The sequence below is a fragment of the Lolium rigidum genome, chromosome 1 (assembly GCF_022539505.1).
Source record: "Lolium rigidum isolate FL_2022 chromosome 1, APGP_CSIRO_Lrig_0.1, whole genome shotgun sequence".
Classification (NCBI taxonomy): domain Eukaryota; kingdom Viridiplantae; phylum Streptophyta; class Magnoliopsida; order Poales; family Poaceae; genus Lolium; species Lolium rigidum.
This window is the reverse complement of record NC_061508.1, coordinates 257,427,777-257,445,788: the sequence shown is the minus strand read 5'-3', so window position 1 is coordinate 257,445,788 and position 18,012 is coordinate 257,427,777. Positions and strand designations below refer to the sequence as shown.

The 18,012-nt window shown below is 47.0% G+C and overlaps 2 protein-coding genes across 2 annotated transcripts; both read right to left on the bottom strand.

Moving 5' to 3' along the window:
• Nucleotides 1-9,986: 9,986 nt before the first annotated feature.
• LOC124683554 lies at nt 9,987-11,496 on the bottom strand. The gene is made up of 5 exons (XM_047218050.1): nt 11,009-11,496; nt 10,826-10,897; nt 10,592-10,716; nt 10,432-10,504; nt 9,987-10,337 (listed from the first exon to the last, which is right to left on the bottom strand). Exons 1-5 carry the CDS (start codon nt 11,360-11,362, stop codon nt 10,233-10,235), a joined length of 729 nt encoding a protein of 242 aa, XP_047074006.1. The 5' UTR covers nt 11,363-11,496; the 3' UTR covers nt 9,987-10,232.
• Nucleotides 11,497-11,735: 239 nt separating this feature from the next.
• LOC124683553 (mitochondrial outer membrane protein porin 6-like) lies at nt 11,736-14,854 on the bottom strand. Its single transcript, XM_047218049.1, has 7 exons — nt 14,754-14,854; nt 14,538-14,609; nt 13,929-13,996; nt 13,742-13,852; nt 13,327-13,413; nt 12,915-13,123; nt 11,736-12,429 (listed from the first exon to the last, which is right to left on the bottom strand). The coding sequence occupies exons 2-7, from the start codon at nt 14,584-14,586 to the stop codon at nt 12,129-12,131; spliced, it is 825 nt and encodes a 274-aa protein (XP_047074005.1). The 5' UTR covers nt 14,587-14,609; nt 14,754-14,854; the 3' UTR covers nt 11,736-12,128.
• Between the last annotated feature and the right edge of the window lie 3,158 nt (nt 14,855-18,012).

Sequence of the window (18,012 nt, the reverse complement as noted above, 5' to 3'; positions counted from 1 at the left end):
TCCCATTTTATTATTGTGATGATGTGTAACAGGGATGCATCTAATTAGTTAACAGTATAATGAAACCACCTAGGAGCCTTCACAACGATTAGATGTCCTGAGTCGTCGGATCTGAACATCGAAGGACGTACAACGAATGACAGTTACGGAACTCCATTTCTAACGGATTCCTTGGTTCGGACCGACAAAGTAATGGCACTCGATTATTATCAACCTGGCTGCAATATTTTTCTGTCGGTACGGAACTCTATCACCAGGTCGTTTGATCACGTCAAATAGGTCATCTTTCGTAGCTAGGCTGCTACTCCGCGCATCGATTTAGGCCCCTCTTTGTTCTTTGGGCCCAAAGCCCTCAAACGGGCCTAGGGTTTGGCGTTTCATTCTCGCGAAACGTTTAATAAAAAGAAAAAATGCATAACGCCATTGTTCTGCCCGCGCCGCCGTACGTCTGAAAGAACATCTTTCACATTATGTTTTGTGTGTTTGATGTCAATATATATGATACACTAATGTTTGTTTAAGTGGTACAGGGATTACATAGATATTTATTCATGTGTGTTGGATTTGATCATGTGTCAAAAGGATTCAGAAAAAGGTTGGCCAGGCCGGATAATCCGGGCCGGATATTGTTGAAATATCCGGCCCCCCTGTTTTTGGCTAAGTGTTTGAGGAAATGTGGCTCTGGATGGGGGCCGGACATTTGCCCGGATAATGTCCCGATATTGTACCAGGGCCGGATTATCCGGGCCGGATATTTTGGAAATATCCGGCCCCCCCGTTTTTCGCTAAGGACTGGAAGAAAAGCTTCTCTGGCTATGGGCCGGACATTTGGCCGGACAATGTCACACTTTTGCCCCGAAGACCGGATTATCCGGGGGGGGCGGATTATCCGGCCCTTACTTAGGCCGGATTATCCGGCCCCCCGGAAACTGCAACGGCTCCATTTTGAGTGGGGGTATAAATACCCCCCTTCTTCCTCCTTGGTTGCTTGCTCAATCATTGTACAAGAATTCTGCCAAGCCACCTCCATTAGAGCCAACTCAAAGAAAGTCAAGATTTGCAAGATCTCCTTCCTCCCCCAACCAAATCTCTTGATCTTTGGAGATTCGAAGGAGAAGACACCGATCTACATCCTCACCGAAGCGTTCTTCATTTCCCCCTCTCTTGTTTGAGGGATCTCATGCTAGTGTTCCTATTTGGTTCCCTAGTTGATTTGTGTTGATGTATTGTTGTTGATTGTTGTGTTGTAACAGATTTGGGAGCCTCCAATTTGGTTGTGGATGTGTGCCCCAAGAACCTTGTAAAGGCCCGGTTTCCGCCTCGAGGAAATCCCTTAGTGGAAGTGGGCTAGGCCTTCGTGGCGTTGCTCACCGGAGATCCGAGTGAAGCCTTCGTGGCTGTTGGTTTGGCTTTCGTAGCAACCACACTCCTCCAAACGTAGACGTACCTTCTTGCAAAGGAAGGGAACTACGGGAATCATCTCCGTGTCATCGCGTGCTCCACTCTCGGTTACCTCTATCCTATTCTCTCTATATTGCTTAGATATATCTTGCTTAGTTGGTAGCCTTGTCATATAGGTAAATTCACTTAGTTGCATATCTAGAGAATTTACCATTTGTGTCAAGCCTAATTTGAAAAAGAACTAAAAATTGGTTAGCACCTATTCACCCCCCCCCCCCTCTAGGTGCGGCATACGATCCTTTCAACGTCGTACGTCTGCGCCGTTGAGGAGCAAAAACCCGGCGATGAGACTACATCTCCCCAAGAAACACCGACGGTACGGTACTGGCGCCTGCAGCTTGCCATGTTGCTTTTATTTTGGCCAGATTTAGAATATTCCGACCACTGATTTGGTTTCTTCTCCGGCGATGGTGGCGGCGAAGATTGTAGGCTTGCAAGCTGCAGACTAGGCTACGTTCATAGAAGCGTACGATTCGTCCATCCGCCGAAAGACCAGGACCGGACCTCTCCTTTTCTTCGAGCTAACCGAAACCGCCGGCACCGTCTCCTCACCAGCCGAGGCAATGCCTCCCTTTCCCTTCAGAGAAGGCCCGGACCACGGCGCTCGCCTCAACACCATTGCCCCAGCCACGAGCGGAAGCAAAGCTGTGACATCTGGAAATTAATTGGCAGGCTACTCGATCCCAACTTGCCGCCGGAAGAGAGCTGCAAGTCCTACGCCATCGATGGACGCCAGGGCCAGCGGCAGCATTAGTTTGAGGTAGTGGACAACTTGGTCGAAGCGAGGTGGTAAGGGCATCTCCAACCGGGCGACCCATCCCGCGCCCGCGCGTCCGGATGGGTCGAAACGGACAAAAACCCGGCCCAACGCGGGGACGCACCGCAAAAGCGGACGGCCGCGGCGTCCGGAACGACGCAAACCCGGCCCAAATCTGGGCCGGGTTTGCGTGGCCGCGGATGGCACGCGGCGTCCTCGCGTGTCCGCCCTGTCCGCCTGGCTGGCCCACCTGTCGGTGCCCCAGTCCTATTAAATGTGGATCGGGGAAGGGGACTGTCCCTATACGGTCCCCACTTTCCACTCCGGCCGCACGCGCGAGCTCGAAGCTTCCGCGCCGCCATGGCCCCGAAGCGCGAGTTCGAGCCGTCCGCCAACGACCACGAGGCCGGCAGCGGCCGGCAAGTCGCGCCGCCGGCGTTCGCAATGGGGCCGCCGGCGCCTCCCAGACGCGACCGGATCTACGTCACCGTAGCGGTGGCGCAGATGTTCTGGGACGCCGGCGTCCCAATGCCGTGGGGGGACGTGCACCTCCCCCACGGCTGGCACCTGAGCCCAGATCGGGTTCCGGTGCCGCCCATTCCGGCGACCGGCCGCGCCCGCTACGCCGAGATCCGGAGGCGCCGCGCTCAGCTGCCGGCGCACCTCCGGCAGGACCCCGCGTACGGCGACGCAAGTCCCAACTGGGACTTGTGGTTCGAGGTGGAGCACGATGCGCGCCGGCGCACATGCTTCACATCCGCGACGGCGCGGCCTCGCGCGCAGCCAGCCACACCTGCTAGGCGGGCTGGCCGCCGCCCCGGCGGCCTCTACATCAACGAGCCCGCGCCCGCGCCCCAGCCGCAGCCCCAGGAGGAGGAGAACGACCCGGAGGCCGCGGGCGGCGCTCGCGGCGTCCCGCGAGCAGCGGGACCTCGACGAGCCGGCCAAATGGCCGGACCTCGCCCGGGCGCCGCGCACCTCCCGCGCCGGAGGAGGCGGCCGAGGAAGGCCCGGGAGGACGCCCGGGCGGAGGCGTGGGCCTTCCGGAGCCGGCGCGCCGTCGGGGAGGAGGAGGAGGCTACGCGTCAGGCGGCGCTCCGGGAGGAGGAGCGCCGGGCCGCGCGCCCGCGGAGGAGGAGCGCCCGGCGGAGGAGGAGCTCCGGCGGCGGTCCGCGCGCGGGGCACGGCTGCGCGGGCCGGCGAGCCCGCGGTCCGCCCGGGAAAGGGCGCGGTGGGACCCCCGGCCGGAGTCCCCGGTGCCCTCCGGCGTGTCGAGCCGGAACGGCGCGTCGCCGCCGGGGCGTCGTCGTCATCGACGCCGACGATGACGAGTACTACTGGGGGTAGTACTGCCGGCGGCCACCGCGTGCTCGCAAACCCTGGCTAGGGTTTGCTTTTTTTTTTTAGTTTAAAGCCATATATGGCTTTCTTTTGTGTAAAATTTTCCCAAAATAGGGCTAAGTTTAATGACCAACTAGTTTAAATTCATGTTTTGTTCTTTTCCTTTTTTATTTTCATTTTTGTTTTTTTTTTATTACCCGCGCGTTGGGCGCAGCGTGCGACCCAAACGGACACGCGGACGCGGGGCGCTGTCCGGGTGTCCGTTCGGCCACGCAAACGGCCCAAAACGGACGGCCCAGCGCGTCCGTTTGGGTCGCCCGGTTGGAGATGCCCTAAGCTCCTGCGCAACGTCTTCCTATTCTTCCTTTCCCAGACTCCTGGTTGACTTATCTGAGAGCAATATTTTAAAATATTTCTTACCTTTGTTGTTTATTTTAAATTCTCTTTGGTCTGCAAGATTTTCAATTTATAATCATAGACAAATATACATATTTATTTACCTGTTGTGCCTCGGTCACCGTGACATACATATATCTGCTACCTTTCCTTTTATGTACTCCCTCTGTTCCATTCTATAGTGCATATAGTTTTCTGGCACGAAAATTAGCGCAAGAGTATGTTTTACACAAGACCCCTAGCTAAACGATTTGAGATCGATGTAAAATTTGGGAAATCCATATCTTCCTAACTTACCATGACAAATTTGGGAGTTGGACGATTTGGGAGCTGAACAGGGAGGGGGTAATTGAAAAAAAAGGTAAGCTACAACCTTATATTCTAAAACAAATGCCAAAAATCTATAGGCACTATAGAAAGGAAGGGAGGGAGTATTTTGTAACCGTGTATACCACAGGATACACTTGACATAGGATATGTAAAGATTAGGCAAGTTCAATATTGTGGCAATTAACTGTCTTCAGATTTGGGTAAATTGAAGCATCTAAGACTAGGGAATCTTTACTACAACTATAATGCTATTCTATTCTTGTTATTAGAAATCAAAACTAAGCGAGAAAGAAGAATGGACCCGAGGTATGCAAGGATGATGATGGGTTTCACATGGAACAAAGCTCACACAGCCTGTCGATGCATGCACGAATATATAAGGTATTGCTATCTTTGCCCTTTAATCTCTCACGAACACTGAAGAAGTGCAGATCATGTATTATCTAATCTAATCAGAATAAGAAGTACCGCTTAGTACTCAGTATACACTATATTTTGACCATGGGACTGCACACAAGAAAAAATACTAATGCTCTAAGACCCTCCCTTTTCCTTCATTTTTCTTACAGCAAAACCAGGATACATATTGGTTTGGTCAGACTATCTGGAAATTCAAAGGGGTACGTACTACTGCTGTTACTTATTAGTATAATGAGGAATACACATGAAAAGCATGTTCTAATCCTCACACGCAAAAGAAAATCTTTTATTCTCTGTGTGCATCAATACATCTATTGATGTAGAGGCCGGTATCCCCAGTTCGAAAAAACTATACTTGGGTAAAACAAACCACCTTTTCCACATAAAATGTGGAATCCATGGTTATATGATTAACAAACTAATCAACAAATATCTGACATTGATTTTATATTTTCAGGAACAAGCATTATGTTTCTACTGGTGAAGACAATGTAGCACAGTCGGATTCCTCTGTTCCTATCATTATTTTTGTATTTTCTACATATGCTGCATAATGCTGAGTACATATCGAGCTCTGGACATTCTTCCACATGCTATTGTGGCAAGCTGCAAGCACAAACATTGCCCTTGCAGGACTACATGTTAGATGTATCTGACATATATCAGTGCATGTTGCTATAGTTTATTTTTCAAAATGCAACAAAAAAAATGTTAAAATATTATTTGTGTTAAATAAAACTTTGATGGCTACAACCAGTTTACTCAGTTACACTTTTACGGAGAACAAATGTTGGGTCTTCCTGGATCGAATTTATTAAAAAATGAACCAGTCAAGTGCTTAGTTTAATGTGAGAATGATATGTAAGAAAGCATAATCTTACTTGAAACATACAAGTATATATTGTACCCCAATCAAAATGAACATGAACTATGCATAATAAGTCTTGATCTCGTGCGTGTTTGTCCCGCTAACCTATCTTGTACGTTGCTAATGAACACATTGAGTATGTTTTTACTCAACACAGAGATACATCTTTTTTCTGTTCTAGCTTGTTTGGTACTATATTTTCAGCACTTGAATTCTTCAAGCTTTACTTCAGAAGTGTACCATTGATATATTCTATCTTACTATATTAGTTTTTCTCTTTCTTGATGCAAAGGCAAGAGCATTCACCGAAGAAGCAAACAAGTTACCAATGCCCGCACTCCTTCCTCGAGGTATCTAGAATTTGTTGTGCTTTCAATTTAGCATAGTATAGATATAGTTCTTCCAAATCTGAAACTTTGAACAATGCTCCCAGTATTGGGAACAAAAAAATTCTAACCATATGTTTCCTTTTCAACCACAATTTTTTTACTATTATTGAAACACAATTCAATAAATGAAATTGTAAAACAAGAAAGAGTGAGTACTTTAATAAACCAGGTTCATGTACTTCTCAAATTCAAATGATTTGATTTTCCAATGGCTTTACTGGGAATATCTTATATTCTTATATAATGCTTTATGCCCACAATTTATTGAGAAAATTCCTTATTTGACACTACCTTAAAATATGGTTCCTTATTTGACACCGAAACTTTTTTTCTTCCCTATTTGACACTAACTCTAAAATTTGTTCCTTATATGACACTCCGTCCATTTTTACCACTAACTGTGTTAGATGACACATGAAAAGACTTCTATGCCCCTAATGCATTGTGTGACAAAATATCTTTATATCAGCAAAAATAGGAAAACCTATTTAGGCTACCAGCAACAGTGCTCTGTATCTGAGTGTTTGTATCAGGAAAAAAGGAAAAACCTATTTAGGCTACCAGCAACAGTGCTCTGTATCTGAGTGCGTACACAGCACCTCCTTTGTGTATGTTGTATTGAGTGTATACTTTGCATTTAGTGGTGTACACTAATTTTGTATTTCTACAATGCACCTCCATACCTCATAGACTTCTTTTTTCCGAGAATGACTCATCGACATTTTCCAGCTACCACATACATTATCAGACAGTAGTATAGCATGCAAATCACGCATCCCAGTGTGTGCAAATCTCAACATTTGAGGACTTTTTCCCTTTTTAGTGCACACCACACCAAGCGATCAATTTCACAGCACATGCCTATTTCCTCCCAAGTCTTCAAACACCGAATATGCACCAGAATCTCGCCGGGGTTGAGCGCCACGAGTCCACGACGTTGGCTGACAGGAGGACATGGCCGCACCTCAGACCGAGCCCGTGGTCGCTCTGTGGCCCAACCTTGCAGCCGTGCCCAAAATCGAGCTTACATCCACGCCCAACCCTACAACACCATGGTCAGACCTCACAGCTAAGCTCGCCGACTGACGCTTTGCCGAGCCCAACCTTGGCCGCCCACCGCAGACGAGCCTTTGTTGCCGCCCGCACCTTGCTAGTTACTTAGGCTGATGCACGAGCTTCGTGGGATGGCGCGAGACCAGTTCGTGCAGCGGCATTACAGCAACATGCGAGTGGACGTGGGATGGCACGACCGGCATACTTGCTCTGTTAGCTGATTCTCCGTTTGTTTTCAGTTGTAAGCGGATCAGATTCTTGACCGCATAAATAAGGAGAATACAGCATAAATAAGGAGAATACAAGGTGAAAAGTTGTATGTTGTACGAGCACAAAACTGTGTGTCTCTCTCGTTCGTTTTCCACTGAATTTGTGAGTGTGTGAGAGGTTTTGCAACCTTAGTGGAGACCTGGAGTCCTGGATGATTCGGTCTTAGGTCTGTACTCACGTGTATAGCAGGGGTAATTTGGTCACTCAACTAAAAACTGATCAGCCTAATTTCTACTTTGACGGAATAGTCTAACAGAGTAGACGGTAGTGTCATATAAGGAACAAATTTTAGACCTAGTGTCGAATAGGGAAGAAAAAAAAATTCAGTGTCAAATAAGGAACCACATTTTAGTGTAGTGTCAAATAAGGAATTTTCTCCAATTTATTTGGAAGCTCTAGAAATATTTTATTCTATACCTCTACTACTTTCAAATATGTTCTTATAGGCTCAACATGTGTATTTTACAAAGAAGCCATGGTATAATTTAATTTGTTTGTTTCCTTTAGATTCCTTTCGTGTATAATTTATTTGGCAATTTCCTATCTCATTTTGAATCTTTAATAATATTCATGGATAGCCTATGATGCTCATCTATCCGCATTGTTGTACTCCCTTTTATGACACGAAAGTATCTCTTATTTTAGTTTGTTTTGTTTTATGTAAGTATATGAGATAAGTTATACTGGTGAGTGTACAATATAAAGTTATCTAGGAGTAGTTCGCATTGCCATGATGCAACTTTTGTTAATCGTTTCCCGGAGCCGGGTCCTGTCTCAAGGAGGTTCTGGATGATTTCGCTGACGCCACTGGGTTAGCTATCAACTTCCATAAATCTTGCTTCATCCCTATGCATGTCCCCCCCACCGACGAAATCTGCATCGCATCTACTCTTGGGTGCCCGATCTCCTCCTTCCCTCAGCCTTACCTAGGCCTGCCTCTATCTCCTACTAAGCTTCCCATCTCTGCCTACGCTCCCCTTATCCTCTCCTTTGATCGTCGTCTCTCTGGATGGCGTGCTCTCCTCCTCTCCTCGGGCGGGCGCCTTGTGTTATGTAATGCTGTGCTAAATAATCTTGCAACCTACTATATGTGCTCGTATTTGCTTCCACAGGGTGTGCTCGAAAGTATAGATAAAAGGCGCCGCGCTTTCTTCTGGACTGGCAAGGATACTTGCTCGGGGGCTCGTTGTCTAATTGCTTGGGATAAAGTTTTGTTGTCTAAACAGGAGGGCGGCTTCGGCGTTAAGGACCTCCACCGGCAGAACAGGTGTCTTCTTCTTAACTTTGTCCATAAACTCCACCAAACTGACCCCCTACCTTGGAAAGATTGGTTCCGGCAGCACTCTGGACAGGATCTCGGTGACGCGACTTCATCTCCCTCCTTCATCGACAAAATTGTGCGGGAATGTCTCGCGCTGTACCGCGCCATCACCCGGGTTTCTGTGGTGAGTGGCACCTCTACGGCCTTCTGGCTCGACAAGTGGCTTCCTGGCATGCCGCTTGCCGACCAATACCCTGCGCTCTTCTCGCACGTCACCAGGCCTCATGCCTCTGTGGCCACGGTCATCTCGTCTGGCTTCTCGCTCCAGCCCAGGCTGAGTGGTGCGGCCGAGCGGGAGCTTCGCGACGTCGTGACCCTTGTGGGCTCCGTCGCCCTTGGTGATGGACAGGATCTCCGCTGCATCGACTCCCCCTCTGCTCCCCCGTTCAGCTCCAGGGAGGCCTACCGCATGCTCTCCCCCCGGCATGCCAAGGATGTGTCCGCCTGCACCTCCTGGGGCCTCCTCTTGCCTGCCAAGGTGCGGGTTTTCTCGTACCTCGCCGACATTGACAGGCTCAGCACTCGATCCAACCTCTTCTACAAGAACTGCGCCCCCTCCGATGTGTGCGCGGCCTGCCCCTCGACCGAGACGGGAAGGCACCTCTTCTTCGACTGTTCGCTTGCCGCCGAGGTGTGGGTGCGGTTGGGTGTTACGGTCCCTGCCGACAGGTCCTCCTTTTGGGACTTACCACCACCCCCCGGGACGCCTACTCACATATGGCACGCCGGCGTTGCGACGATCCTTTGGTCTATTTGGAAGGCTCGGAACGATCTTGTCTTCAACGCGAAGACATCCTCGGCTTCTATTGTGCTCCGCAGAGCTGGCGACGATCTCGCTATTTGGAGATGGAGATACAAGATTCATAACCGTGGGCGGCTGGACACCCTTCGTAGTTTCCTCCTGTCCGCTTCTATGTAATTTTTTGTATTTCCTCCTCTATATCCCCCTGTACCCCCCTGTTTTCACTCTTTGTACGGATGGTATGACTGCCAAGTCTCCTCGAGTAATAATAACAAGCGGTGGGATTTTTCCCCCCGTAATTCTCGAAAAAAAAAACTTTTGTTAATCTATGATGTCTAGCATCAGTTAGTTAAAGTAGTTCTGTTCATATGCTATCTTCTTCCTTTATGTATGCTCAATTTCAAGTTGTTTTTATGTGATGTTACTAATGTAATGGCATTGCTTTCATTCGAGGTCTGACCTGACATGTCGCATATTTCGAATTTCGCGTGCTTACTTTTACTATGATAAGGCATGTTGCATGCATTCTGATGGAAGCGGGGGTAATACATATGCCCTCTGGAATGCAAACATGAGTTGCAGACAATGTTGCCTTCACATATGTTATTTGTGCTCCGAACAAAGTTGGATCTGATCACTTCATCAACTCATATATGTTGCTGGGTGTATTGTCTTTGTTTCACTTGGTTTGAACTGAAAATAGTCATTCTCTTAAAGCAAATTCCTTGCAATAACTGTAATTTGAGCTATTTCATCCTCCTTCCGTAAGGATGGACGGGCGCGGCAACGCGCGCATTCATGTTCTAGTGATACTACTAAGACGGGGTGTCCTATCTGAGAAGTCATCACAGAGAAACAAACCGCTAATTCCTCCAGCCGCAAACCTAAAAGCTGAGCCCAAGCTGCAATCCGAACGCCGCGTGGAAAAGAAACAGCGTCATGATGCTGCTGCCGAGTAGTCCATGCGCACCTCTCAGCCCAGGGTTTCCCTGACAATTATTGAACATCAAAGGTTATCTATGTGAACCATTGTTGGTATATGCTACAAGCTTTCCATGTTCTGGATGTTGAAACTTCAGTTACCTCGAAGAGTGTTGGCAGGAGAGACTGGACTGTCAGGAGGGCGAGGCCGATGATTCCGGTTACCGCATGAGGACTGCCAAAGCGTTGACAGTAAATTGGTCACCAAGTTGAAGCCAAACGAGTAGTGTAACACGTTCTGAGTTCCGAGAGATGTTCTCACCTTTCGAAGATGGGTTTGCCCGACGTGAGAAGCGCGGTGACTCCGCCGGTGGCGCCGGCAGCGAAGAAGAAGAACATGCCGCCCAGGAGCTTCGGGTGGAGGTCCTTGGCCTTGGCCTTCTCCTCCTGTAATCAATCCATGCGGTGCAGGTGATGCAGCTGTCAGTTACATATTGCAGGTGTAGGTGTTTGCAGTAGAGAGTGATGCAGATGCGAATGTTGCGTGCTCACTCACCGGGTCATCCGAGAGTTTGATCCTGAATCCCAGGTACGTTCCATAGCCACCCATTGCGAAGAGCACCACAGCCTGGCAGAAAGAATGAACAACAGGTGGTCATGAACGATTTTTCCCCCCTTGCTCTTGTTGATGTTTGAGAATGTTTTTGGAGGTGAGGGTGAGGGGATCAGGGAGAAGTACCATGTTGCCCGGGTGGCCCCAGTGCACGAGCCAGTCGGGGAGGTTGAAGGTCTTGACAATGTCCACGAACGGCTGGAACGCCGCCGTCACCGACTCGGCACCAGGCAGCAGCGCCGCCAGCAGCAGAGGATACGGCGCCAACGAGTAGAGCCGCGTCGTCGTCGTCTCGCTGACCGGCCGCTTGCGCTCCACAGAGAGCTCAGTGGCTGGTGTTCGTGGAGCGGGCAATGCTGCCCGGCGGCGGCGGGTGGGTGTAGCCGCCGCACGCGGAGGACGAAGTGGGCGGGGCGACGACGACCCTCGTGGCCGGAGGGCGAGGGAGCTGCTCGCCATTGTCACGGCCCCCATCCCCATTGCCTGCTGCTACTGAAGGCGAGTGACAAGCAGCTGAAACCTTTTCAAAATCTTTGAGGTTTTGTGGGCGTGTGATGGGGGGAAGGTCCGTAGGATAGAGTTGGGGACGACGAGAAAGGGTGAGCGTGGAGAGAGCTGGGCCAAGTGACGCGAGGAGACCACACGCACCTCATGGGCAGTTGGGCACCCATGCCACATTGGTACTAGGTGGGGGCCGAGAGGCGACACGCAGGACAAGTCACGGAGAATCCATGATTTGCCACTAGAAAGATAGTTTGTCCTCTGGTGTCTTGATATACTCCCTCACTAGTCACTGGCCCTTTGCCAACCAATGGTGCCCACACGAACCATTCGTAGATGGGCATCAGGGAAATCCACATTAGAGACGGTAGTATCATTCAAATTCTCAGTTGCCAAGAAAGAACCAACCGAAAAATCACTTTGCCATGAGATTCCTCAACTAGTTGATGCGAGGCATTACAGGCATATGAACACTGAATCGATACCAATTCGTAGAGCGGCAAAAGAGTAAAGCTATTGTGCTAGTACAAACCTCTGTATATTTCCAATTCTCGGAGACTCAAGCTGGCTAAGCGGAGAATTCTGCAAAAATGAGCCCAACTCCCAGACAATGTTTCTGGCGTCCAATACTGTTAACAAAAAGAGCAAAAAATCATCGCAGCTTCGGCAAGTATGGCTCGGACATATACGAGCACGAATGCGTACTTTAACGCTGGTGCTGTTGTACAGGGAGGTGATAGGCTAATCAGGGCTTCAGAGCTATGGCCACGCCAAACCTTGCAGGCGAGCTAACCACCTTGGGGTCATACTCGGCAGAGAGGGTAACAAAGGACTTGGGCCTCCACTCGTGCTGGCAGAGGAGCCCAGCTTTCCCGCTGTTGCTAAATCTTGTCTTGACCAATGTGGAGGAATCAAGCGCATGAGAGCTCCCAATGGTGAAGTAATTCTCTTTTGTTTTCAACCTGTGTGTTACCTCAGCCGCCACTGCATTGGTTGGACTGAACAAGTGGATATAGGAAGCTTTCAATGTCTCGCCTTTATCAGCCCTATATATAGCAACAACATAGCAATTCTGTTAGCGAACCGGATGTGAGAGATATCTAAATTAGTATGTCAAACTTGCAGAAGATATCAAATATAGGAAAGGCATACAGGACAGAATACAACATAAAAACTGTCCAATCCAAAGAAATTGCTCATGATACTGGAGGCAGGCATCTCAATAACACATTGTTGTTAACCAGTTTATGTGTTATCCTACAAATATATTTTAACGAGACATGGGTTGGAACTTCAGCTCAGCTTCAGGCTCTGCTTTATATAAAGTGCACAATTAAACTACTCATTTTTACTCCCTCCATTGTGCTAAATCAGAGTTAATTAAAGGGGAACGGAGGGGGTATATTTTAAGCAATACCGGACAACAATGTGGGTAAGTTTCGCAAGCATAAAGACATAACTAGTTACATCCGAACAATGTGTAAATTCAGTTGCACAACACCTTGACCAAGAAGGAACTTGAAAAACTTACAGTAGTAAGGCAGCAGAAATATCATCTTTGCTATAGCTCATCCCATAGTTGTACTTGGTAACAGAAGCTGAAGTACTGTCAAACCCAACCTCGCCACCAATAGCAAGTTCGCTTGTGCCCACTGTTCCTGACAGCTCGAGCAATGGTGCCGACGCCAAACCAATGGATGAATTCAATGTGAAGCGATCATGAAGGTATTGCAAATCAAGCTGTCAATCAGTAATAGCAGTAAGTACTAGAAAAACAGTAAAAAAATTGTGTTATTAAAGAAAAGTAGCAGGGCAGAAATGTTTGTTACAAGCCAGTTGACAGAAGATCAATAGGTACAACACCACGAGGAGTGAAATGCAGTTCTATATTACTATCTTCCGCGTTTCAGTTAAGTTGGTGTTCCATGTCACAATATACCAACCTTTCCGGACTTTTGATCAGGAACCTTGAAGCTGAATGAAGTCTTCAAACCAGTAACTATTTCATCAACTGTGACTGTGGATGACACCTGCAGGAGAAACTACTAATAAGATACAGATAGACAACCTTGAACTCTGACATGACATGAATTAGGAAGGTTGCAAAATGAGCTATTAAAGATGGCCATATATACTTTGTAGCAGCCTGCATCTATCTAAATACCACATTCAGGAGTCAATTAGCCGGTTAAGTCGGCAAATCCTTTCTAGGCTCAAATGCCTAGCCAATGTAATATATAGATCAACTACAGATGTCTAAAGATGCTAAAGCTTCACTATATGTTTTGTACGTGAATACAGCAAGGTTTCACAAAGATATAATTAAAAGTACAGAAGCAAATATCTTAAAGATCTTACTCGAGAATCGCTGTCAACTTTGACATCAACGGTAGCTTTGCCATGCTTATGTTGCGTATGTATGTCACCAATGAAGAGCTCATCAATCCTCACGCCAGTGGCTGTGACACCCTACGATATGAAATAAAACAATTTGTTTAGATAATGAACAAACAAGAGATGAAACATGGACGGGTGGGTCTCTTACCAGACCAGAATCGCTGATTGTTGACAAAGAGAACTTTTGGTCAAAATTGTAGTCCTTGTGCAAGAGATCTATATAGAGTAAATAACAGATATGAGCTAGTGAGTGTTGACATATTAAGGCAATGCAAACTGGAACCAGAAGAAAGCTTGGTAACAAAAGATAAATAAATTTAGGCATGAAAACTATTTGTATTTCATATACAGATAAAGGCACAAAACAGTTATTGCTGCAGACTTATACGGAACGATCTAAATACTATAATGATTAAGCAATAAGAATGTTCAGTTATGAACTTATGCAGGGCACACTAAGTTGAGCTTGCTATTTATTTGAGCCTAACTCACCCATCTATATCATAGAATGTCAATACACTCTATAGTGGACAGCTCTACATGGGACTAGCATCAAATCAATGCGTTAACGGTAACAGAAACTAGAGTGGTATAAGTAACCGAAACAGGAACGGGAGTATATTAATTTGGCGATTATCATATATTTCCGGGAATACTCAGCAACACAATGCATTGTTACGACCAGCAGTCACACCCAACTGAAACTGGCTGGCGAAGTGCGGCAAAGCCATCAGGGAGGGAAGACGGAGATGCCTACCTTTTGCTCGCTTCCCGAAGTTGACGAACGGGACCGGGCCCTTGCCCATCCTTCCCAGATAGCAGCTCGAGCCTGAAGAAAAGCAGAAGGCGTGATGAATACCACGATCAATCGACGACACGGGGAAGCAAGTGGGTGGGGGGCGGATCTAGATGGCGCGCCGGGCGTGCACGGGCGCGCCCAGAAATCGTGGACCGGATGGAGGCAAGCTCGTACCTCAGAACCCAATGGGGGAAGGTCGCGGACGGGGCGGAGGGACGCGACGAGGGACAACCGGAACGGCGGCGGCGACGGCAACGAGCGTGAGAGGCGTCGTTGGCTGGGGTCGGGGAGGGGGGCTGAGGCGTCGGCGGCGGCGGTGACAGCTGTAGGGCAGGCGGGCGGTGGTAGAGTAGAGGGGAGAAGAGAAGGGATTTTAGATCCGCGGTGGGTCGGGTCGGGTTTGGTAGGTCACGACTCGGCAGAGGAAGAGGAATCTTGGCGTGGAGGAGAGGACATGGATTCTTCCCATTTTTTTTCCTTTTGAGAAAGATTCTTCCGATTTTTTTCTTGATTGTTTTTCCAAGAAAATCTCAAGATATGTAATTAGTGGATACCTAGATGAAGATATATATGCCCTAAATCTTGCATCCAAAGATGTCTATCAAGGATTCATTTTTTTCAAAAACGGTAATATTAGGTTCCCTCTTTTTTTTTCACATGTACTGTATATACATATTAACTCTAGCAGCTCCAATGTGAAATCATTAATCAAGCATTTTACTAGTCAACACCACATATAATAATAATATAATGGCATTTGAAAATGCATCATTTCAAACACTGGTACTCCCTCTGGTTCATATTAATTGACTCTAATATGGATGTATCTAGAACTAAAGTGTGTCTAGATACATCCATATTGAAGTCAATTAATTTGAATCGGTGGGAGTATTAAAATTTCTTTGAGGCCTAAATACATGACTAGACATGGCTCAAGTCTATGAACTAACATATATAGGACAAACAAAAGAAGGATATCCACGTTGCGAGGTCATCACGCCTCACCCTCGATGGTTGGACCGCCTCCTTCCATGTTTGGGCCGCCCCAAAGCAACCTTGGGCCTATGATCTCCACCTCGTGATCTCCCAACATTCCCCATTTTGATCCATCATCTCATGAGCATCTTCTCCTCGGCCACCTTCTCTTGCCTCGTCTGATTCTCCTAGAGAAGGAGGCCTACGCTCCTCGAAGGCAAAGGTTGAAACCCACAAGTATAGTGGATAGAAATTGTCTTCGCTCTGAACTATTTTGCTCTAATTTTGTATTCGACGAGAATAGTGGATCATACTGCTAAGATTTTATTAGCCACTCTCAACCACACATGTGCGTCGATATATTCACAAATTTGATAAGTAATAATAGCTCAGACTGTTGTAACATTTGTGAAATAAATAAATAGAGCATCAATTTCCGAGTAATCACCTAAAAATAACTAGAAAACTAGCAATAATTTAAAACATAGAAGCACGGTGAAAAGGGGGACATTGCATGGATGAACCCGATCATATGCTGATTATGAAACAAATAAATACATAACATAGTAGTTCTACTTCGAAAAGTAACTGTAGCCATGTGTTTCGAAAATCACCTAGACATCAAAAGATAACCCGGTAATCCTATTATCCCACACAGCATGTCACACCATGGCCATAAAAACTAAGGGCGATTAAGAATGTCATTTTCAACACCTGTGGAACAACATATTAAACAATCATCGAAACACAACGCTCTCTCTAGAGTGAATATAGAGAACTCAGACGGCATATGATGCGGAACTTCAAACTCTATTGGTCCACGATAGCTGGGAGACCTATGTAGTGGCAGAGTATTTCTTTGTTTAAGTGAAAAACTAATGAGTATGATATACATGGGGCCCACGCAGGGCAAAAAATCTCCGTGATGAGCTTCCCTTCCCCACCTACCCCTTCTCTCATTTCTCTCCTTGATCTCATATCTTCCTCAGGGCTGACATGTCGGGCAAGGCGGTAGGCTCTGTCCCCTCGATCACAATGATCCACTAAGGGCACATACAATGGGGTGATGTCACCTTCCCTTAGAGATGACAAGTCAGATTTTTTGCTTAGTTGGAGGAGAGAGAATGAAGAGAGAGAAGGTTGTCCTCCCTTAGCTAAGGGATCATCTCTTAGGAAACAAGAGAATACTATTTTTCTCCATTGTATCACATATGTCTTCCCTTAGCTAAGGGATTATCTCTTAGGAAACAAGAGAATACTATTTTTCTCCATTGTATCACATATGTCTTCCCTTAGCAACAATTTTCCTACCAAAATTTAATTATTCATATTAATTGCTAGAGATGGCTGTAAGAGATGATGCATTGTATGATGTATATCTAATGCCTTCTCTAGCTGATGTGGCGGGATAAAAGAAGGCATATCTTCTCTACCATTGTACATGTCCTAACACCCACCTACTTGGGTCCTGCCACCATTTGCGCCCAGCCCAGCTTCCTTGCATGTGCCATCCCTATTCCGTGTTGTGAGCGCCTCATTCTGCACCGTCACCATGGTCGTCCGTAGCCATGCTCTGCTCCTGGTTCCCGAACATTTCCACCGACATTGTGTTGGCCCCACAAACGTGTCTGATTGCGTCCCTTCACAACACTAGGTACCGTCTTTGTTGCCTCACCTGCTTGTGCAACATTAGCTCGTCCAGTGTGGCTACATCACATCGGGTAAGGCAACTACCTCATTTTAGGTTGGCCCCGCTGAAAGGACGAGATGTCTCTTAGAGGGGTGAATATGTATTTTATAAAATATTATAAATTTGTCTTGTAAGAATGCGGAAAAAACTAACATTTATTTTACAGCCACAAAACTTAACTAAGCTAGGATCAACTAAGTGCACCAACAACAACTGGTGGTAAAAAAGTCACAATATATAAGTAACACAAATGATAGCAAGATAGAATTACTTCAAGCTCGATGACTATCGCAATTAATGTAAACTCGGGTATAGAGATAATCGAGGCACGCGGAGAAGAAGATGTATTCCCGTGTTTCCTCACACGAAGTGAGGTACGTTGGAGAGATGTGGGATATCACAAAGGTCTCCCGAACACCATAAACGCTCACCTTCTTCTCCAAGTCAATGCCACAAACGATGAAGATATTTCCCTTATGCCTAGCTTTTCCTCCACTCCGGTGATGGCAAGATGCACAACCTCCACGAAGGAGAAGCTCAAGACTCTTCACAATCTACCACGTGAAGATCACTAGAGCACTAACCACCAAGCCAACTAGGAGGTCACCCCTCCAAGAGTAACAAGCTGATGATCTCTCAATCGAACTAGTCGTAATGGAGAGTTCAACACTATGCAAGGAGCAAAAAAAGAACACTAAAGTTGTACAAATCCTTCACACTAAAATCCCTATTGGAGATAGTCTCTAGAGGCAAATAGTAAAGAGTGTT